The following is a 24,631-nucleotide window of genomic DNA, read 5'->3' on the forward strand; positions in this document are numbered from 1 at the left end:
GCAGAAATGTGAAGTTTTGGTAGACAACCTCTTGCAGGGATCAGTAACTAGACCCACTGTGGTGTTAGAAGTAGGTGACACAGCAACAAGGCAAAGTGCCTGTAAGTATGTAACATAGGATCTACTTGCTTTGAAACTCAGCCAGACACTGCTCTGAGCTGCTGGCATTGCTTCCTTCACAAGCCAAAGCACCAATGTCAGGTTAAACGAAACGTCCTGACTGGTGTGCACCAGTGTGACGCCATCTCCAGCAAAAGATAAATCTGATGTGAATGAAGTCAAAGCAGAAATTACAACTGGATCAAATAATCTACATACATTGCCATATGAAAATAATGCGTATGACTGGACTGTGGTGAGAAATCTGAAATGGTCACAGGGCTGGGGTGATCCACGTAAATATCTCACGGACCTCTCACATAGGATTTCCAAAATAATGCATTTTTTACGATCACCAACAACCACCTGTAATTATTATTATGGTTTACAATTTGGGATCATATTATTTTGTTTTAATAAAAGAGAAAGAATAAATACATTTCCCAATGTTTCTCAAAAAAGATACAAAGTCAGCCCCGTGGCAGTAAGGGAGGAAGCTAACTAGTCCCCACCAACAGAAACCGTGCACCACTGGAGGGGGTGACAAGGAAATGTGAGCTGCTGAGAAAGAGATGGTGAGACAACTGTTCTCTAAAAAAGCCCCTGCCTTTGTACTTGAAGAGTATTTACTTTGGAAGAGAGATTTCAACTAAATTCTTACAGCTTCAAAAACTCTAGAAACACTCCTGAAAAACAAACCAACTAGTTTTAGATTGACTATCTAATTTAAACCCAAAGGTGTTTTTTAGTTTTTTCATTGAATTTACAAATTCAATTTGAATTTACTCTGTCAAATCCTATTAATAGTAAACAACTCCTTAAAGAATTGTTCTTTCTGGATTTGCCTGTGTTGCTTCCAGAAAAACTCAAAACGACAAAAGAATTCCTGGGCCTTGATCTGCTTTACAATGTATTACTTATAAACATTATTTTACTGCCATCAGTTACTCAACAATTCTAATGAGTATTTTTATTCCTAGGATTTTATCTTTTGCTTCCAAAGAGGTAAATCAAGATATATTGTTCAAGAGAACAGACTGATCTTGGAAGATCCTGGTGTTCTTCCTGCTTACACGTCTGTTTGGTTTAAATCCTTAATTCTGGAGTAATTTCAATTACTTCAGAAGGGCTACTGACTCCAAGTGTCGTTGTTTCCCCTCCTTCCTCAAAGAGTTATTAGCCAAGTGCCCAAAGTCAACAGACTCAAAGTGAAGACATGCATCACTGAAGCTCATCTTAAGTTGAGGATTTTAGTATTTGTGCTTATAGTCTCATTTCCACAATTTACAGAAGCCAGAAGATTATTTTTAGAAGAGAAATTAATCAAGTTTCGGGGCTTTAAAAATATTACATTAATTTGGATAAAAGAGCAGGAGTTGGTGACAGGATGAGAAGTTAGACAAAGTGGTTAAAGGAAAGTACAGCTTACTTCCCATGCCTTTTCATGATGATGACGAAGCCAGTTGTTTGCTGGTTAAAGGTCATCCTGAGAATACCACCCCTGTGTGAGCCTCTGAGGAAGGCCACCCTCTCCTCCTCTACACAGACCTAACAGGGGGGAGAGGATGGAGACTCTGCTGAGAGCCCCATGGAAGCGGTGCCATTGCTTGAGCCAAGGCAAAGCGCAGCTGCAGCAGGGCTGGGCAGGGAGGGACCAGGCCGGGCAGGTGGCAGAGCTCCACTGGAGCAGCCAGCTCTCCCAGGGACCCTCAGTCCCCTGTCCCAGTGCCAGATGCTGGGGCTGCCATGTTGCTCCACAGCTGGTGCAGCTGTGTGACACACGCAGTGCTTCCATCTCCTATCCGGTGCAGCGGGCTCGACCTCAGCACTTCTTATCTTCTTCCTCTGCATTTCAGTGTACAAATGGCTTTTCCTTGTAAGTGACCGTTTCTGCATCCCAGACACAGCAGAAGTTCAATTGCTTAAGAAGCCGAAAGACAAACAGATATTGAAATACGTATTTAGGGCAGCATGAGGCTTAAAGAAGGGCTCCTAGTCAGACAGTCATTAACTGCAGCAAAACTGTCTGGCACTGGCTGAGGATTATTAAGCTTTCTGTAGGGTCTTTGAAGTGTCATTTTCAGAATTGGTGGTTAAACTCATTTTTTTCAAAATGAGATACATACCTCCTAGACTCCATTTCGGCTTCTCTGAAAGCAACGCTATTATTCTCCCACTGTCAACATTCCACCTCAAAACAATCTACAATATTTTCTCTCCCTGTTTTTTTCTTCCATTGCAGTGCAAGGGGTACTATATTCTTCTGAGAGTATCATCCATTTTTCTTCTTTCAAAATAACACAGATGGCCTTGGTGACTTTTCTCTTTTTTCAAATGCACTTTTTGATGTGCATTGTTATCATCTTCTAATCACAGATCTTGTACCTTAATTTTACACCTCAACCCTTGATTTTAGCTATGAAGAGACACATGATGAGGGAGAGATAAGTGCTAATTACTTGCCAAATCTATTCAAGTGAGAAACAGCAAGGAAACTATCCCCGGTGGTTTGATAAAGTGCAAGTCTTGGATGTTTTAGGCAATCAGTGAGGCATTGCTTTACCTATCCATAATTAATTATTGATTTCCTGTTGTGTGAATTGCAAAGATGACAAGACCTAATCTGATGAATAACATAGCTGCAAGAAAAGAGAATTGTATGTGAGGCAAAGCATGAAGGACAAGACTTCAGATATGGCAGAGTTCATTATTCATTTTGCTAAGGTTATATGAAGCCAAAGAAGAAAACTTTAAAAACACTGCAATAACATGAAATACATTTGTTTCTCAAAGCATCATTTTGCCTCTTATACAGAAAAAAAATTGTTTTAATATACTTTAGAGGAAATGAAGGCAGTACTTGGCCCTTCAGCTAGAACTTCTGTTGTTCTATTTTCTCCTGCAAAATGTATATAAGCTAAAATTTAAACTGTTAGAATCACAAAATAACTATTCCTGCTTGTATCTTGTATGTACAAAAAATGTGTACAGTGATTTTTGATTTGTATTGTAATTTTCATTCCAGTAATGCAATTCCACCTATCTTAAGATGTATATGATCTAGAAATGCGAAGTCTGGCTCTTGGCCACAAAATTTCAGGAGAGAGACAAGTACTACTTTATGTTCAGGGTCAGTTTCTTAAATCTACCGTCCTTCCAAAGGCTAGAAACCAATCAACACCTCTTACTCTGACTTTTCATGCATTAAACCATAAAATCAACCAGATACACCTCTTCTATTATACCTGTGAGTGTAAAACATGGAAAAATCATTATCAGAGTGAAATTTGCACCATTCTCCCTTATGGTAAAGAACATGGTATATTGATGATACTGACTGTGATCAAAAGCCAAACTTTGGGAAGTTTGTGCTCCCCAAAGAGCAGCAGTGCAGCTGAAAACAGATGATCATTTTGCTCAAATGTGGAGCTGTCTGACATAATAGAAACCAGTGTCCCTTCAGAAAACTCACTGGAGGAACTCATGCTGTCCTTGGTTTTAGGTCAAAGGTTTGTGCATAATACACTTGAATCAGAGAGTTAGAGATCCGAGTGATTACTGCTAACCTGTGTGAGTTTAAGGATATCCTGCTTTGAGTATGTAGCTCACCAGCACACATGGACATTAATAATAAGAAATGCACTTTTTTTTTTAGTGATACACCTTTAACAGTTTCTGATTCACTATGTAAGTATTGTTAACTCAAAGAGAAACATACTATTGGACCAAAGATCACAATTCTCAATTTAGAGGATCTTCAACTTTCTCTAAAAGTACTCTGTTCAATTAAAAGTAATAAACCAATTCAGAAACTTCCAGTGAAACTTCTCATTTCTACTTTTTGCAGGAAGAAGTTAGCTACAGCTCTTTCATCAAGACAAACTGTATCAGCAAGTAAGGAAGTAAAACACTCAGAACAAAGCACACATACTACAAAAGAGACTCCTTTCAAAATATAAGGTTTCTTTCTTTTTTAAAGTCTGAAATTGCAGACATATTTAGGACATTTTTGAATTCTGTTAGCATTTTTAGGAAGAGAATAAGGAAGAAATGAGAAGGACTTCCTAGTATTTTTTCCCCCACCCATTATTAGATCATGTGGAACATCAAAGACCTGAAAGTAGGATATTGATGCAGCAGGTTAATATTTCATTGACCTTTGATTGAATTAACATGTACTGGCCATACTGAATACACACTTTTGACCTCCTTGTAGAACCCAGAAGAACGAGGATGGTGATAGTGCAAGTACGGCAATACAGCCAGCATCAGCAAAGACACCCACTGTTATGCATTGACTATCCCAGCTCAACTATTTACCTCTGAGACAGAAATATGCAGTGATTGACACAGGAATTAATTTACTTCCCTGCCCTCTGTGCTCCATGAGTGTGCTATTACTGCAAGTAAGACTTCTACTGATCTGACTCATTTGCAAAACTGTAAGCAGCCATCCAACACCATCCAACAATCCTGTTCAAGTCTGCTGAGAGGAACCGAGTTTCTCATCCATACTCTTAACTGCACATCTACTTTGATCTGTGCCTGATATGCAAATATTAAGCATACAAGTTAATTCAATATGACATTTTGTTCAGAATGGTAGAAATCATATTCCTTAAATGAATTTTGGAGAAAAATATTGACATCAATTAAAAAGAGTTTCTCTTTGCATGTATCTTTAAAACACCTTTGACAGTCTTTAGAAAGACGTCTGGTTTTTTTTCAGTATTGTACATATGAATCCAGGTAAATATTGTTTGCCATTAATTAATGTTTGTATTACTTTTAAAATACTTAATACATTATTTAAAAGGACTAAAAATGTTCCCAGTACCAAAATATATGTAGTTAATTTTCTTAGGTCTCTATATTCTATTCAAATACTAAAATCCAATTTTATTCTGAGGTACCATACTTTTGAAAAAAACATCTGTAGATGTGACCTATGCATAACCTTCTGGATTCTGGATGCCTCCTAATAGGTCTACCCTAAGGATATTTCAGAAACTTCAGTTATACAATTCCCTTCAGAAAGAAGGCTTTAAGTTATAGATACTGACTCCTGGGCTGCATTTAAAATTTTCTTTTCTTCAGAGAAGTTCAAAGGGAGGAGTACTTTGGGGACAGACTTTACACAGTATGAGATTAAATTTCTCTCTTCTAAATCTGGACATAGCAACCTTAGAGTGGGCTTGAGTTTTTAAGTGAACAACACCTCATCATTCCCTTATGTATCAGCTAGAGCTTACCATGAGACCCAGCGTCAATGCTGAGGATGCTTTAGTGTCACATATATATGCTGCATCCTAGAGAATTGTTTGGATAAACTTTGATTCTTTTCTCATTTGTTTAGCACCTCTTGAATCTAGTAGATTTTGGATGAGAACGGTGCCAGCTCCCATGCACTCCTTAGTGATTATGTGGAAGAATTACTACTAAATTTGGTTGTTGAATTATTGCTTGCTACAATGCTCAACGCTAGAGGGAAGTAATATCATGCCCTTAGCGCCCTCAGGGGAAAAGCAACAGTCAACCATAGCTGTAGATACTTTTTAAGTGCACAACTAAAGCCATTAAGGTTTATTTCTTTACACATTCCCAAGGTGTCTTTGTTTGGACATAGAATCACAGAATCTCTTGACTTAGAAGGGACCCGTCAGAATCATTAAGTCCAACTCTTGCTCCTGCACAGGACTACCCCAAAAGTCACACCATGTGCCTGAGAGCATTGTCCAAACCCTTCTTGAGCTCTGTCAGGCTGGTGCTGTGACCACTTCCCTGGGGAACCTGTTCCAGTGCCCAAACACCCTCTGGGTGAAGAACTTTTACATAATATCCAACCTATGGGTATTGTGGGCATCATACTTAAAGGCAGAGTCCTCTAAATCTACTCTGTGGTAGTGTTCAAGTTTTACATCAACACAGCCCGTTTGTGTGTACATGTACATAGAGGTATTTACCATCAAACACACAGATACGTTGTCCAACGGACACACAAGTATTTGTAAAAAAAAAACCAAAAAAACAACAAAAAAACACCTTTAGTTTTTCTCTAATTCTGCTCAGTTATCATACCTGACTTATTTAAAGATGTCATTCATTATTGAAATAGTACAAGTAAGAGCAGGTCAGTCTTCATGAAAAATGATCATTGGCATTGAATTTTCATCTTAGATTGCTAATAATATTTTCAATATCATCATAGACATGGAAAATGTTTTAGAGAGAAACATGTAAATACTGAAATATAACTAAAGGAATGGTAGGTGATACTGCATAGTAAAAAAATCTTTGCTGAGGGCATCACAGAGATTTTGACTATGTAAAATGCAAAATTAGTACAATAAAATATGCTTATTAATATATAGTAAATTTTGGAATCTGTAAGGATAAAACATTTGAGAACATCTCCTTCCAACAACTGATGTTGAAACACATGATTTGATACTCCTCCATGTGTTGCCATTGCGATATAGGTAAGAACATGAATATTTTGCATTGTAAAATGTTTTCTACTCTCTTTAGGCCATGCAAAGTATATTTTTATAATAGTAATCACTTGCTATCTTTCTAGTAGTGTTTGAGATTGTTAATAAACTGAAAATTAGAAGGACTACAAAAAAAATTACTTGAGATGATGAAAAAGCCAAGGAAATCAGAACATATTCACTTGACAACACAAGTGAAATGATAATTACGGGCATTAAAAGGAAATCAAAACAACATTCAGTTTCACTTAGCATTCTGTAATAATTTGGTCTTTTTAAAAATTGTTCTTCTTAAAAAAGTAGCCAAAAGATTTTGAATGGTAGCACAGCTAGGTGAAAACAATATGTGTTTTGACATATTACGAGATTTATCTCTATTTTTAAAAATTCTGGAGTGGTTTTTACATCACTTTTTTCCTGTGTGAGTACTCCTGACTACTTCTGCATAAGCCAAAGAGTTTGCTTCTAAATGCCAGTTCAATTTATTTGCACAATTTCCCCTTTAGGATTCGTGATTTTTCTCATGATATGTAAATTCCTATTGTATGAACAAATAGGGTGCTATTCAAGCAGGCAACTGGCAATCAAAAAGCCAGAAATGTTAAAATTTTCTTGTCAAAGGTTTGAATGATTCTTAAAAAAACAATCCCTGGGAAGGTTTATGCAATCAAAAGAGGAAGTAATTTAAATTGTGAGTTTATATGGTAATGCTGCCTAGGGAAAATTATGTTGAAAAACTAACATCAAGGTAAAAACGAAGTTCAAGACTCTCATATCATTGCTCACTGAAGAGGTTCTCGTGCCTCTAAGAAATAATGTGAAAAGATGATCATACTGTTCTTTTCTCTGCAGCAACTACCTGTTATTTGCTGAAGAATGCAAAATATGCCTTAGCTTTAATGATGAAAATCTTCGTACTTTTGCGTGCATTGGGATAGGCACACCTATCTGACATCAACACTGAAAAGTAATATTCAGCATAAAATGCAGAATTAATAATGCACACACACACAAATCAGTAATGCTAACTTTTTCTCTAGTAATGAATCCAATGACAATTTCAGGATTCAGTATTTTGCAAGATTGCCAACTGATAAAGAGCCACATTTAAAATGCTCAACTAAAGGCAAATCACATGTTCCATAAGAAAGAAAAAATGAAAGTATATATTTGTAGACTATAACTATTTTGCTATATTGGTTATAGAATCTCTTTCTACTAAAATTAATCAGACTATGCTTTAAAAAGGCTGGAGAGTATTTTACTTTGGCAAAAAATTTCCACATTGCCTTTATTTAAAGTCAAATTAGGACTTTGCCTAGTTCCTAATTAACAAAAGAAAGTAATGTAATATATCAGAAGATGAAATACTGGGTGTTTTAACTATATTCCTGTTAGCTAAGATGAAAAGGATTTGCCCTAACCTTGAAAGATATTTATGTCTGAAGTATTTAAATGAGGTCTTCTCTGATGTCTTCTCTTTTCCAGGCAAACTTAGTGCAAAAACCCAGAAAGATGAAAGAAATAGCATAGCTACTATGTTCTATGGGGCCAGGAAAAACATGCAAATTCCTATTTCCTCTAAATATTTTATCAGAGATAATATACAGACATATGTGTATGACTATATATATATACACACACACACATGCATAATGCAGACATAAACACAGTCACTCCATGGACTTACTAGGTTGTTGTGCGTATGTAGAAGGTATTTTGGTTTTGTCATAATGCCACAAAATAATATGTTATTATGGAAAAAATATTAAAAGGAAAAAAAAAAGAATACACTTGGTTAAGTAAATGGAATTTTAGTACCTCAAAATAAAGACTGCCTCTAATAAAAAAAAAAAGAGCCAGTTGTGCTAATTCTCATCACCTACAATTCTGTCTGAAGGAAATGTACATTATCACTCTTAATAAGTGTACGTTATCAATCTTAATAGAGACTTTGAAAATTAACATTTTAAGAATTGAATTGACTCTTGGACATACTGATTTTTCTATAGATGTGCCAGTTTACCTGGGGTCCCCTTATTGAAATGTCCAGCCATTGCTTTTTTTCTTAAGAGATGCTATTTTGCCAGAAAACAAAGCAATGTGCTTGATAAATTTAAAATGCTGCTGCAACATAGCGCTTATCAGCAGCCTCCTTTCCTTTGAAAGGCTGAGACAATCAGGAAAGAGATCAGAGAAATGCTAGAAAGATTGTCAGGGAACTGGATGTAATGCACTTGTCCCTCTCACTGCTATGTGCTGTCCTCAGGAGAGTATGTGCAAGGAAGGTGTGCGGAGTTCTGGTCTCTCTAAGTGAAGTGAGCCACTTTCCATCTAGAACCTACAGGGTTCAGTGAATTAAACTGTGCAACTTAAGAACATATTCTCCAGTTAGGCTTTGTTACTTTTGATTCAAAGGTCTCCTGAAGAACCGCTTTGGGTACAAATCTCAGTATGCATGAAACACAACAATTCAAGACTGGTCAGCTGACAGCCAGAATACCTGGGTTGGGGAATAGATTCTGGTTTCTTGGCTCTGGGAGAGAGTATGCTGAGCGTGCCATGACCCAGAGTCGTGGGTTGGTGAAAATCCTCTGTCATCAGTCACACTGAAGCTTGGGGACGCCCACTGCCATAAATCAATCAATCAATCAATCAATCAGTCAATCACTTATTAATCAGGTACTTGCATTTTCATAGTTAATATAAAATTGGGCTCTAGACAATGCCTTCTCTATAATGATACTTTAGCTTCATATTACTGAATGGGGTTTATCTTAAATTAATTCATCCTTTTTTTAAGAGGGTGACATATTAATCTGAAAAAGCTTTTGCCAATTGTACAGAAATAAATTAAGCCCCGCTGAAAGATCAGCACTGCAAAGTACATATGCTCATGAATAATCTGAACACATGAATAGTTCCTTCAAGTCAAGCCACTATTTCTGAGGAGTTATTATGCTCTGGATTTAGAATTTAGATCTTTAATGTAGGGTTTAAGTTCTGCACAGACCTTTTCTCTAGATAAGTTTACCTAAACCAGCTTCCTTTTGGGGGATGTCTGACTGATAATAATAACCTTACCAGAAGAAAATCCAAATTATGTGTCCCAAGTTTACATGATCGGACATTGTAATTAACATTTTTAAAAGGTGAGTAGGTATATTTTATTTAAGAAAAAACTTTAGATTCTAAAAGTCCTTGAGACTAAGGTTTGGAATTTTAATGCTGTCGATTTTCATGGAGCATTTAGTCATAAAGAACTTCTCATAAAGCCATCTTCTTATTATTCTGAAAGTCACATGAAAAGCAAATCTTCTTCTATATCCACATGGCCTTAACTGCTAAGAAGACTTCAGGCAATTCTATGTAATTTTTTCCTAACCAATGACAGACAAGGCCATCTTCAGAGTGACTCCATTAAATGCCTATCACAAAAGCATCCCTGCTGTAAATGGCACAATACAAGCTGAAGGACAACTGCCCTCAACAGCCTCCTGGGTTTCCAACATTGGGTGGTATTTTTATTCAGATGGCAGGCAAATGGGACAAACATTTCTAATATTCCGTGCAGAACAGAAACCTACCACAATAAATGGGAAAGAAAAATATTTTCTAAAAATTCATCATGACCTCTGCTTACACACTGGAAGACAAAGTAAATGTAAACATAATGATAGAATGTAAACACATTTTGTTGGAGCCTAAGTGGTTAGGCAAAGCAAACCAATTAACATAAAACATACTCTTCCTGACAGTTCCTCCAGCTCTTTAATACTACACACATTTAATGCTAATTGAAGCTTGTTTTTAGCTAATAAATTTTCTTTCATGTTAAGCTCATTTAGCACAACCCTTTTGCTCCAATTTCCTCATGTAATTTAACAAGCTATCTGTATTTAAGAGTAGTTGGCTATTTTCTTGAATATTGACATAGAGAAGAGTTTGCCAGCTAATGGAAATTTGCTCTCCTATAGTCACACCTGTATTTTCTCAGGTGTCCCCAAACATTCAACCAGTGAATATCCTAGAGACTGGAGCAGGGGACAGTGATACTGAGTCAAAAATAGGTGCCTTTAAAGAAGCCACAAAGTAGCTCCTTGCACCTTGGTTAAGAAGCTAAGCATAAATGGGGCAAGATCTCTCTTTCTGGATGCTGTAAGCAGTACTCATTTCCCCTGCTAACTCTGTAATACAGGTTGCCAAGACACTTGAAGAGGAGGGATGTACCAGGAGTTTGAAGCATAGGAACAAGCTGTGGGATAGCTCCTGTACCTTGTTTTTCCAACATGTTGAGCCACTGACCCACCCATGGGGCCTTTGGCCATGGGACCATTAAGGATGTTTGAAAATCAGATTTTAAGTAATTTGGAACAGACTCATGAAAACAGAGACAGATAAATGATAATTTATGAATATGTGTCTTGCTTGTAGAAAACAAAGAAGTTTGAAAATTATGATATTGTCTTTGGGAGACCATATTTCCTCCACCGATGAAAAATGTGATCACCTCCTTTCTAGAAATTAATCACACCAAATAATCTAATCACTGTCTATATGTGACTGAACCTGAACTTTGTTTTCCTCCTGGTGGACTTTTTCAGACTGGATTTCTGTACCAGCTATTGCTTGTAAATGAAACAGTATTTCCGATGAGCTCTTGCATGATGAAGGACCTGCAACTTTTGGGGTGGCTGGCAATTCCTTCATTTCAAGACTAAATTAATTGCTTCCTCTTTGTCTTTCAAGTATTTTTTTTTCCTACAGTTTTAGGACCAGAAATATTTATGCATTTTATAACTTTTCCTTGTTGGACATTGTTAGGATAGTGCCAACTTAACCACACCAGGGAGCAAAACTGATTTTTTTCCCTCAAAGCACAAGCTTACAGAGAACTATCTAACACTACTGCCTCACTCACAGATCTGAATGCTGTTTACTTTCCATGTCTTTTCCACGTCAGCCCAGCCTAAAGAGTCTTTGTGTCCCACTAAAGCCACAACACAGCTATGACCCGGAAATCCCCAGACACTGGATAGAACCTGCCAGTGGAGGCTACAGGTTGTGGCACGGCTCTGCAAACACAGTGCATAAGATATTGTGGACTTAAAGAGCATTCACACCAATCCTCAACTCTGGATTTCTGTCAGTGCAGTTTATTTCCTGCTGGCTGTAGGATGTTCCTTGCAATGTTGAGCAAAATTAGAAAAATGAAAGAGGTTTTAGTGTTTTTGCTGATCCAGTCACACTTGGACTAAATATATTTACTGCTACTGTATCAGCAGTAAACATGTATTGCCTTCTTTACCCATTAATACAAAGAATAATACTTCTTTTTGCAACTTCTTACTTTATTGTGAAGGTGTAGCTTTAAAATATGTCACAATTCAAACTATTTGGCTACATTGTTTCTCAAACAGAAGATAGGTGCTGCTGCTTTCACTTAACTATAATGGTATGCTTGAAATTTCCTTGTATTACAATACAAAATTGTGTCTCTGTTGGCCAATTCTTTGAAAGCAATTGTATAGATACTTTGGTATATGGGAGCAAATTGCTGATGCTAATGCAATGGGATTTACCTGCACTTCAAAAAAAGGCTGTGCAAGTGCAAGATACTGCAAAGTGCTGATCGTTATTACACTCCACATTCACTCATTTTTACTGGTACATGTATATTTTCATGGAACAAAACAAAGATTGCATTGATCCAGTATCTTTATATTACATAAGTAGCTGACTATTAGTATAATGCAAACGTCTCTAATTTTCCTATCACAAAATCATTGCCATTGCCTTCAAAAAGTGGTTAAACTCAGACAGCCGGTGTAAGAGTCAGCCTGTTACAGGCAAGATTAATAAATATTGTAATTTGATAAAGATAACTGTATGTATTTCAATAAAAAGGAGCATTTAAAGTTAACTATCTGAACATTCTGATTAAAATAAACCAGACTTATACAAGGCTTAACAGCACATATAATGGCATGTAATTAGTATACAAATATGTAGCAGAGACTGATCTTCATTTTAAGATTTTGGGTAGGAATTAAGTAATATAGACATAAATACAATTCTTTTTCTGATAATATACATAATCTGTCTGCTGTGAGTGTCCCGGAAGCTACCTCTAAATCTAGCCTGTCCTATTTTCCATATCACAAGTATGTATTTGTGGCCATGGAAAATGCTCCTGTAAGCATGCAAGGTACTTAGTACCTGAATATGCTTAGTATGTAAGTAAGTCCATCAACAGCAGTCACACCAGCAGTCAACAGTGTCCCTTAGGTAGCAGTAAACTCAGCAGCCAAACAGCACAAACATTAATTACCTCCTGCATGGAGCAACCCCAGAAACTGCTTTTCCATCACGACACATATATACAGACAGAAGGTTGGACACGAGCCAGATATTGTAAGAACCTCAAAGAGATTACGGTGCAGAACAGCCCAGCCTCTACAGTGCAGCCACCCACATGCACAGAAGTCAGGCTACGCACACTTTCAGTGTGTTACTGCCTTGGATCAAGAAAAGCCTACTCATGTTTGTTCCCACCTCTTAATGGGACAGTTGAGGACCAGCTTGTGACTTGGAACATGTTCACATATGGTATCCCTAGGGCTGCCAAGGATGACTGAAAATACTGGAAGTGAACAATAGGAGAGACTCAATAATCATCTTCCTCACTCCTCAGACTTGACACAAGCAGGGATGAGGCATGCAAAAGAACAGCATTTCACACAGAAGGTCAGCTTCTGCCAGCTTGAGATTTGGTGCATACATTTCAAGTAACTAAGCTATTTTCTTGTGCAGAATACAACACAGACCACACCACTGTGAACCTTCCCTACTTTACAATCCTTATGCCTCAGCCTTAACTAGGACCTGAACTGAAGATGCCACATGAAGTCTTAGCTCTCTCTGATGAGATTCCAAATACAAGTATCACTTACATAAGATGTGACATTCCAAGCAAGAAGACATTGAAGAACTAAATCTGCAGGCTCATACTCAAATGGAATGTAATTAATTTTGGAAATATTGAGCAAGAATTACTGTAAATGTTTTCATTTACTAAGTAGACACTTAAGTTAAAAAAGCTATATAGAATGTTGTTTCACAGTGTTTTATTACTCTACTGCAACTCATTTTCAAGAGGTTAGCAGGCCTGTGGGAATGGCATGGTACTATGGACTCAACAGACTGAAAACCAGGTATATGATGCCACTGTCTGTTGGCTGATTAGAAACAAAGCTACAGGTTTCTGTCCAGCTCCACATGTAGCTGGTCCCTAAGCACCACTCCTTCAGATACTCTTGTTTACAATCTCATGAGGAAATTTGGGAGCTGAAGGGCTGGAAATCTGGTATCTCCTCAGGAAAAGTTGAGGAGGTGTAAGAAGGACTGTTCCAGTAGGAGAGCTTACATAAGTTCAACGTACAGAGGATTTCACTCTCCAGGGCTGTCAGATCCAGCACCTTTTGTATGAATTTATTTCAAAATCAAATTCACATCCCATTTTCACCATCACTCATATTTTCAAAGGGCATTTTTATGTTAAAAGTAGAAATTAAGGAAAAAAATAAGAACTCCAAGTATCTGAAACTTTCAACTCCAAGTGAATTTCCAGTTACATAAACAAATGTTTTGGTCTAAAGTCTCTCAGCCCCCAAATTTGGGTAACAGTATGAAAGATGATAAATCTAGAAAAAACCCAAGCCTTACCTTCTTGTAGAGACTTCTCAGGTCTCTGTACTGCCACATACTATTGAGGACCTGAGATGCTGCTTTCACCACTTTAGGCGAATGCCTGTTACATACATACATTAAAAATGGAGAAAGAGAGAGAAAAAGAGTGAGAAAGAGACTGTTAAATAAAGGACACCATTCAGTCCAATTTTCAAATGCATTGCTACGGATTTAAACCCACAAATTAAGTGTGTTTCAAGTATATCGTAAGATCTTTGCTTGGCATCTTGTGTTTCAAGTATATAGTAAGATCTTTGCTTGGCAATGTGTTTTTAAGCAAGGGCAATATATCCTATTTCTATAGTACTAATGAATCAGTGAGGGGAAAAAACTTGTGCATCTCAGTACACACAGGGATTTCTGCTCAAAGCAGAAATAATAGTAAGAGGATTAGGAAGTAGTAATTGGCAAAATTGTTGAGGACCCAACTGACATTATGTATATCTAAGATATGCTACAACTTTGGCATCAAGGACAAGAAGACAGAGCAGAATTTCTTTCTTTGCAAGCTGCTGAACTCTAGCTCAGTACAGTGCACTCAACTCATTTAGCTCCTCTCAGCAGTGGCCAAAAGAAACTCTAGATCGGTAATGAGCACTGGTTTTGAAATGCAGAGCCAAGATGCAGAAATACAACTAATTACAAAAAAGTTATGATTAATTTTATTAGGAATCCAAATGCGGACTAGGATTTTGCTCACGCCATTATCCTTTAATGACTGGAATGCAATGTCGTGTTGAAAACCATGTAACGTCACGTGGTATTTCTCTTCAGACAAGTTTTGAAAGAAGGTCTAAACTATTGTTACAATCAGCTGGTGTCATATATTCCTGCTGGAATAGGTAATTAAAAAAAAATCGAGGGTATTCATCTCAGTGAGGAAGGGTCAAATAGAAAAGGACCAGGAAAATAACCCAGCCCATTAAGGAAGCATACACTGTGCAAGATCAAAAATACATTTAAAGCAATAGAACACTAGAAAACCTTGCAAAGGCCAAAGTCCAGAGTGAGGATTGATGGAGTATGGGGCAGTCATTGAGGTGATTTATGTTTTACTCAGAAGAGGCATACGGTTTGAAACATCAAAGAGAAACCAGAAAACCAGCAGCAATCATAAGTTGCTGCTTTGGGCAGGGGCCAGGATTTGGTTCATTCTGTGACTTCTGAGAAGAAACACTGGTAGGCTGACATGCAAGCTGGTAAAGCGCTGTTATGACACAACTGGTTCATTAATACAACATTTCCCTAGTAATTTATTTGGTGCTTTTTTTCCACTTCTATTTAATTTCTCACCCAGAGTGGAGCAGTAAGTGGGTAATTGGTCAGTAAACAGGGTTTTGATAAGCCCTTTCAAGCATAATTGTTTTTATTATACTTACAGCTGTACTGGCTAGTGGGGTGCTGGTAAGCATGGGGTAACCAGGAAAATAACTGTGATAACCATTCCATAAGTACTGAGGAGAGGCAGGAGCTATGTGAAGCTGATATGGGCTTGGACAGTATAAATAACCTTATGAACACCAGTTCTCTCATGCAGTCATACAGGGAGACTGCTCAAGACCTGGGCATATTCCAAAGGCTATCAGGACCAGCCCCAAACTACGGGCACTGACACATATCAGGATGCATGGCCAGCTCAGTATCCTGCACATTCAGAAGCAGTTGATTCATACTGGACAAAATTATTTCATACAGAAGTGATTTACTGTACTAAAGTGAGCATGTCAGAATTTTCTATCAGTCCAACAACCAGCAATTTCTGTTTTCAAACAATGAATTACCTGTAAGAAACCAAACCAAACCAATAACACACAGTACTGACATTTCTGAAAGCTGAAAATTTGAACTTTTACTTAAGATGGGCATTTGCAGCACTGTGTGTTGACAGGTTTTCTTGTTCTAGAACTGTGTAACCTGTAAAAATAATAATATAGGACTGCAGGTCAAAGTACTTGAGAGGAGGGAATGGGTACCCTTCCGTGACTTGGAAGGGTATTTTGGGATTACTCTGCTCTAGATTAATTAGAAATACATATATCACAGTTATGAGGTTTATTCAGACAGGGAATTATGCCCTTGTATCCTCCTAAAACTGCCCATGATACTTCAACAATTCCAGACTCAACAGGTATTAGTATTCTTTACCAGATAATGAACAGGTAGACAAATGCATTACTCTGAGGAAATACACATTCAGCTTAAGAGAAATGGATATGAACCTGCTTGCAATGTCAGTACATTTGATCTAGAAAATATAAATAAAAATTTAGGTAGATTCAATAATAACAAAATACAGATATAAATGAATTGGCAGAGCACGGGGAGCTCCCACAGCTGGAATCACATACTTGGTCACACTACTTTTTACCCCTTACAATTTGAATGCAAAAATGTTTCAGTAATGAATTTGGTATGAAAGGAAAAGGGTGACAATAGAGGAAAAGAAATGTGATTAAATTATATTGTCAATGCTCCAATCACATAGGTGACCATAAGTTCTCATACCAAATGTAGGGTGCATAAATCTTTCCTTCAGGTTGTGGCCTGGCTTTGTGGGGCTCTTTAAGAGCTCTGATGCTGCAGTAGGCTGTGTGATGACAGCTCCGAGTAGGTGGACTGATGGGTTTTGTACACTACAGTGAAGGCTTTTTGTTTTCAAACTGCCATAGTCCCATTGCACTATACTTCATCAGCTTGACAAATATGAGAACCAGGCTATCTGTTTTAGGCAAAAGAAGGATAAAGAGTGAACTCTTCATGAAGAGTGTGTACATAGCCAAACAGACAAGATGAAACCATAGCTGTTCTGAAAATGTCACAGCTGTGTGCAAGACATTTTTTTGCATCACAAAGCAGCCTAAAGGCTCTCTCAGAGCAACCAGTCAAAAAATCCATGGATCTATTACCAAGCTGGTGGCAGGGAAAAGGGTGCTGTGAAGAGGGACATTGACTTTACATTCTTCACTCCTAGATCAAGAGAAGCTGTACCAGAATTCGGGTGCATGTCACCACCTGCATGTCACACCTTGTGCAGGGTGCAAACCAACCACTCTGATCCCTAATGTTTATCAGGATCTTCTGCAATTGCTTAGAGGTAGGGGTTACTGTAGATAATTACTCTTCCTTAAAATGCACATGGAGTGCACTCCCTTCACTGTGGATGGCATATCAAAAATAAACCAAAGCAGACTTTTGATATTGGCATTGTCGGTTTCTTGTCACCCTTCACACTGGGCATGTGATTTCTGTTGAAACAAAAGGATTCAACTCGGGATTGCATAGATAAGATAAACACATTCAGGGCTAGTAACAACTACTGGAGAGGTTAAAAAGGTGCAAGGTGATTTGCAAAACATACTTGTCTCCTTTACTCTTAGATATGCCAACCAGTTTCTCAATGCCGCCAGCATCTCGTAAGGCCTTGGCATTCTCCATGTTTTTAGTGATGACTTCATGCAGAGTGCAGCAAATGGCAGTAACGGTGTCATCAGACATGGCCTTGCTTGCTGAGCTGTTGCTGTTGTTAGCGCCTGGCAGCCGGTGGACCAGATCCCTCATGGCATACTTGCCTTTGTTGAAAGAAAACGAAGGGAGAATTCAGAAGATGCAGCAATAAAGGGTGACGGAGAAGTACAGGGAAAACACGCAAGATTAATAGCACCATTTGCATCATTGCACATCATCTAATTGGATACTGGTATTAATTTGGAGCAAGCCATATTTACATGATTGCATGTTCAAGCATTTCTCACATTATGGACCCTGCTAATACTTCCATACTGCATCAGTCAGAGACTTCCGATATGGCCACATCACATCCGTAAGAGAACGGAAGTGTGATGGTAAAGGCCAAGTATATGCACAAAGATATCCTGAATACCACATTTCACAGAATTTGGCAAGTCCTCATCTCCCACCAAACAACTCACTCACAGCTTGTTACCATAAATTGAATGAGTATCAATTGTTAAAACCACAACAGTGAACACAAACCCAATGATGCTGTTACTTGTGAAAAGGTCTTCTCTGAAGACTTCTTCCCTGTACAAGGTTAATTCCATTCTACATGCAGCAATTTAACTGTGTTTAGTAGTATTAGACTGTATTGCTCAAGAGGATACCATCTTTTTCACACAACCTTAGTAGTATGCACAGTTCTGACTAGAAAAGGAGCCTTTCTGGCATCTATTCCAATCTGGCATTTTGTAAGGATTTACTGAAAAAAACACTAACCTCCAGAACTTAAAAATCTCCCAAAATGAAAAGAATTTTTAAATGGTCATATCAAACATTTAAATAAAAAAAAATTCTGTACAATATGTCTGGGCTTGATGATATTTTTCAACCTAAGTGATTCTAAGATTATTATAATTTTGCATGCTTAAATAAACAGATTTCTTTTTTGAAATTGCACCTAAAAGTCATGCAGTACTTGTGAAAATTATAAAAAAGCAGCTTCTGAGGATATATATCAGGATTAGCACCAGCACAGATGCATAAGAAGCCTCACATCAGTTCTAGAGGATTGCTATTATGGCAAATGGCTGCTCAATCCTTCAGTGTGATAAAGAGAAGATCAGAGAAGGTGAAGGCCTGATGAAGTTATTACTGAGGTCAGTGAAACAACTCTGAATCACCTTCAGTGCAGATGTGCTAGGAATTTGCATTGAGCAATCACCATGAGTGTATCATGCAGGATGAAAAGGACAGGAAATTTGGGAAATATAAACATAATTAGTAATCTAATCTACATTACATTTTGTGAATGATCAGGTATGATTATTGTATATAATATGGTAATTTAATCAGATTTTTTTGATAACTTAAAAATGTTTACACATAGTGTTTATGCATACTTATTAAAAATCTAATTTCTGAATTCATAAATTCAGTTGTTTGCATCCATATTTGAAAGCAGAGGCAAGAGGAAAATCACATCTTTTAACTTTCAGACATTGAACAATTTTTATTTCTCACAATTTTGCCTGATGTGGTGGAACTACAGTCACTCATTTGAACAGAATATTCATAATACAGATAAAAACTTAAATCTCTGTACCAAACTGTAAAGGATTATCAAATCAATTTTATGGTAATGTGAAGTGTTAGAAAATACTAACTCTATATTATGTAAAAACATTCCTGATTATAGAAAGCATTAGACTGCCTACAAAATGTGTACAGTAGGATTTGAATCTTTCCAGTGTGCTGCAATACCAATACAAATCCTGTCCTCAAACATTTTTATTTCTTTGAACTTAATATTTAATTTACTTGCACTGTTACAATTTTAAGCAATATTATTAATATCAGATGTAGAACAGTTGCTAGCACCTCTTTCTTTTTCAGAAATGATTTGCTTGAGCAAACTGAAAATCTTTTTCCCTACACATATATGAATCACTGTTGCAGAAAAGTCTGAAATGCTATTTTCACCTGCATCTGTCTGCTCTGTGCAACATGAACACATTAACAGCCGTATATCACTTACATTGAGTACTTCAGTTTGCAACACATATCAAATTCAGCTGGTGTTTCAAAATATAAACTATGATTTGATGTTGCTTCTACTCCTCTAGCGCAGTGTCTGCCACTGGTCGGGACTAAGTGTAAGTAGATGAATCAGATCAGTGAGACTTTCTGCTTTACTCTGTGCAAACATCCAGAATAGACCAATATTCCTATTTCTTTTTCGACCTCACTTAAATTGCAACAGAGCATCTCAGCACCTCAGTCCTCTGGTGGAATCAGTTCATAATAATTATTTCATTAGCAGCTAAAGATTACATCCCAGAACACTGGGTGTAAGGAAATCTGGATGGCTGTCCCAAGCAGATTTCTTTCCTGGAACTGGTCTAGTATTTCAGGCAGTAGTATTCACACCAGTACACATGCCTAGACACACAAGATGCTTCTTGCAATAAATAAAGGCTTTGGAGCTATCAGGGAAAGCTCAGTTGGAAAACTAAAACTGACACAGTCAAGCGGGCTATAAGCATTCTGGACATGCTAATGCTCAGCAGTTCTAATATTTCTGCTGTGCACACCCTTCAGTTAGGCATGAGAAAATCAAGTCAGTATTAAATACTTCAAAGCAATAAAACAGGCTTTTTATACATAATGTGTAACAGTGGGATAGTAGAGCATTCCCTATTCTGAGCAGTTGTAGTAATCCCAGCACAATATTACCAATCAATTCTTAATGAGAAGCATATTTAAAATAAAATATATTCTGAGTGGGTTTGGTAGGGTTTTTTAATTGCCTTCCCCTTCATTCTCCCCCAAGAATTGCTTCAAGTTTAGCCTTTGGATAGCAAGTACCAGAAGACTCACATTTTGTAGATCTAAAAATCTAGTCACTGCATTTCATCTGTGGCAGCTGTGCAAGCTGGTCCAGTTCGGAGACCCCCTTACCAGAACCTGTAATGTCAATGCCAAGCCCCCCTGCCAGGAGCTGCCTGCTGGGTATACAGGCCTCCCTCTCCTTGCTCTGTCCCCAGGAGGCAGTGAAAAAACAGAACTGCTGCTTCCAACAAAGCTGCTCACCCCTGTGGATAAAGCAACTGACCACAATCTGACAGGCGTCATGGTCAAGGACATCAAAATGTCCTTCCAGAGTTTCAAACACAGGTGGTGCACCAGCTGGAAGAAGAAGGGAATGGCTGAGCTACAGAGTTGATCCAAGTCACTGCTTAGGTGGGTCTTAAAACCTATTAACAAGTTAGCATATTTTCTGTGGTTTAAGTACTTCGAACACTGTGTTAGCTATGTGAAAATATATTGAAAAAGCAGAGAATTTGCTTTAATATAGAATTAAGACATGGAAATTGAAAGTCAAGGACTATTCTTTATACTACAAGATGTTTTTCTAAAACTATACATAGTTAACAAATCACTGTAGGACATCCACAGAAAAAAAAATCCATCAGTTATGGGTTAACTTATCTCAGTTATGCTCCTACTTTTTTACTACAGACATGAAGAAGAGTCATGTTTTACAGCATGAGCTATAGAAAAACTTTGCTCTACAGTGGTGTGAATGTGAAGTCCTCCCACAGGTACTGTTGCACCAGTCCAACACAACTGTGATCCTTGACCTCTGCATTGGTGTGTGTTACATTCTACAGAGCGTTTCCACTTAGAATTATGTTTCTCCATGTTAAAAGCTTCTTCTGAAAGCAGACTGAAATGTGTAATGGAAACCAGTGTTGGAATGTGTGGTGTTCTGTCTCGCCCCTGGAAAATGTATGGTTTATTCCAAGCCTGTGAGCCTCCCCTGCAGTATCCTGTGTCTGTAATCCCGTTGGCCCAATCTGTTCCGCGCCCACTTTGAATCTCCCTGTTCAGTGTGCCAGGGGTACGGGTCTCTCGCTCTCTCTCTCAGACGGTTCTCCTGGCTGGTGCTCTCTCAGCCCATCTCTCCCCCTCCCCTTTCCCCCCTCTCCCTCAGAAACCATGCTGCCTCCCGGGGGTAGGACCCCCAATAAACCCTCATCTAATGAGCACCCTCAGAAGCCGTGTGGAGTCTCCTTGCCTGCCTGCTGCTACCAGCGAACTCACAGCCTAGGGGGGCCCCCCCGGGGACACCCTGGAGGGTCCCCCGAAATGCGCCAACAGGAATGTCAGCAAAATGTTATCTAGCACTGCTATTATCTAGCACCACTGGTAGGAGAGCTGGGAAATTCAGCTTGCAATACAAGAAGCCTCCCTGAACGGAAGAAGTGAGAACTGATGAGGATGCTGGGAAGAGAGGCAGATGTGTGTGAGGATTATATCAAAAATAAATAGCCTTGTTAATTTTCATTAGGGTCCATGAAGAACTACTTTTATCTATTTGATTTTTAGAATTCATTTTTGTATTTGAACAACATTACACATTGTAAGACCCAAAACTGATTTGATACTTTTAAAGAGGATTTACATAATATGATTAAATATAGCCAACAGCTTAACAAGGAAAAAAGAAAATGTATTTATTTGTCCAATTTTACTCTTAAAGGAAGGAAGAAAGACATAAACTAGATATAAGAGGAAAAGGGTTATCTTGTGGGTGCTTGGAAGAGCATTTTTCTGATACTATACATTTAAAAGTTATTTTTCTTAGATAAGACATCCATCATTTTCATATTAAGATGATTCATCTAACACCATGTACTAAGTCTTTGACTGTAAGATGATAGCATCTGCTTATTATTTCAACAGTGAAGATTTAATGTCTTTTTCTTTGCATGATAAAAGTCTCAGCACCTTAATACCTGCCTTCATTACTTAATTCAGGAAACTTTTCATGTCAGAGGATCAAATAACTGTCCTAACAGAGATTCTGCCTTCAGAGCCAAGCAGTAGAGCAAACTATTCTTCTGGTAGATTAAACCAGAGCAAAATCATCACGGATAAGGTTCTACTTCTGGAAATTCTTCCCTGCTATTGCCTTGAGACAAATTTGCTGCTGTTGTAACATTGTAGAAACCACTTCCATTTTCACTCATCTCTTAATAATGCCTTTGACACATTGGCAAATTTATTTAACAGTTGTGACATGGTTCCTAGTTTGAGAGTACAAGATTAGGAAAATTGACCTATTAAAGAAACTAGAAACCCCAAACAGATATTAATTCCAACAAAGACCCCTGTCCTAGAGATAGATCTTCTCCTATAATTGTTCACTACTGTCCCCCTCCCCAAAGATATCCACTAATTCATATAATGTAGCTAGCTAATATAAAAATGGCAAAATGCCATCATACTTTGTTGTAAATGTACAGCTATCCTATTCCAGAACTACCAGTGCCTGTATGTCAGAATATGTGTGAATTTTCTTCTCTTCATTCTAACATGTGTGCTCCACTTAGACATATGTGGTTTTGGGCACTTTCGCCACCCCACTGTTTTTAATATTACTCAACATCAGTGTTTCACACACTTATTAAAAGAACAGGACTGGGAGAGCTTTTATTATTACTTTCAATCATTACTTAATAAATGTGCCAAAACTGTCTACTTAATGTGTATGGAAGAGATTTTGGTCTTAAATCAGTGTATTATTCAACGGGTAGTCTAATAAATTAGAGAGCATTCATCACATGACAGCAGTGGCAGAAACATGACTATATTTGATGGTTCATTCCTGCACCACGCTTTCCCTGTCAGATACCACTGTTCTAAGCTGTAATGTATTACCACTACTGGCACCTGTGTAGCACCTGGAACTGCCCTCAGGGTTCAGATGTCGGTGTACCAGAGGAGCCCTCTGTGTACTTTGAACACTGGAAATTTTCTAGTGTGTACTGAGATGCAAGAGGGGGTGTAAGAGCTCATAAAAAAAGAATGATTATGCTTATTGTAATATGTAGCAGACTCTGGACTTGGGCAATACAAGTTATAGTGTAGGCATCAGAGCAGCAGTCAACCCCATTTCATTTCAGAGGGTAAAGGTGTGTTAGTTTGCATAAGGAGATTTTCTTTCACCAGTGAAAGACTCAAGAGGGAAAACTACCCTGAATTTTAAAGGCAAAATAGACTAAGAGATAAGAAATGCTGTCATACTGGTTCTTAGACCCAAACAAGTGGTTTTTTGTGGGGCAGAGTAGGAAGCAAGCCCAAGAAGATGAAGCAGGGTAATGCTAGAGCAGCTGAACCAGGAGTAAAGGCAGCAGATGGAAGGAGACACAAACCTCTATCTTTGAAAGCAAAAAAGACTGCAGTACTGAGGCTGAGAGACACTTGACCCACTGAGTAAATGATTACTCCTCAGACTTTGGGGAGCAGCAGGAAAGGTGAGTGAAGAGTAAGAAAAAATCCACCTTATGAGGCAATATTGGTTTATAAAGATTTGTAACCTTTTGAAAGAAGATTTATAAAAGAAGACAGAGCAGCACAACCTGAAATAAGCGTCATCAGACAGCACTGAGTTTAATGCCCTCTTGCTCACGACTAAATGACATGACTGCCTCCAGACAGGCTTTCCACTGCAACCACCGAGCCAGTGACTTTGCTCTCCACTCGACTCTGAAAGATATGGTCTGTAGCAGTGCCTACTGCAGGGTACCTTGCATGTGAGGGACTGCAAATCCCACAGCTTGCATACCGCAATGCTCTCTTCCCTCTTTCGGGGACCCCTCATTTGACATGACTTCAGCTGTGGACAGAGCATGTTTATCATACTCTAAGGTAGCATCTGCTGACAAACCCCCATGGCCTGGCCTGTGCTGGCTCATGGTCTGTGATACTGCTCATCACAACACATCTGTTTCTTATTCCTAAGACCACTGTGCATGAATTGTTACTGGAAG

At 38.1% G+C, this 24,631-nt stretch overlaps 1 protein-coding gene across 7 annotated transcripts in view; it reads right to left on the bottom strand.

Moving 5' to 3' along the window:
- Window positions 1-24,631, bottom strand: part of CTNND2 (catenin delta 2) — a 638,637-nt gene that overhangs the window by 18,937 nt on the left and 595,069 nt on the right. For all 7 annotated transcript variants that reach the window (XM_068196795.1, XM_068196789.1, XM_068196805.1 and 4 more), the window contains 3 exons: window positions 17,698-17,908; window positions 14,316-14,400; window positions 9,094-9,219 (listed from right to left, as the gene is read on the bottom strand). In XM_068196795.1, coding sequence (XP_068052896.1) covers window positions 9,094-9,219; window positions 14,316-14,400; window positions 17,698-17,908 — 422 coding nt within the window. The remainder of the gene's footprint in view (window positions 1-9,093; window positions 9,220-14,315; window positions 14,401-17,697; window positions 17,909-24,631) is intronic.

Source organism: Anomalospiza imberbis, chromosome 1, assembly GCF_031753505.1.
Source record: "Anomalospiza imberbis isolate Cuckoo-Finch-1a 21T00152 chromosome 1, ASM3175350v1, whole genome shotgun sequence".
Lineage (NCBI taxonomy): Eukaryota > Metazoa > Chordata > Aves > Passeriformes > Viduidae > Anomalospiza > Anomalospiza imberbis.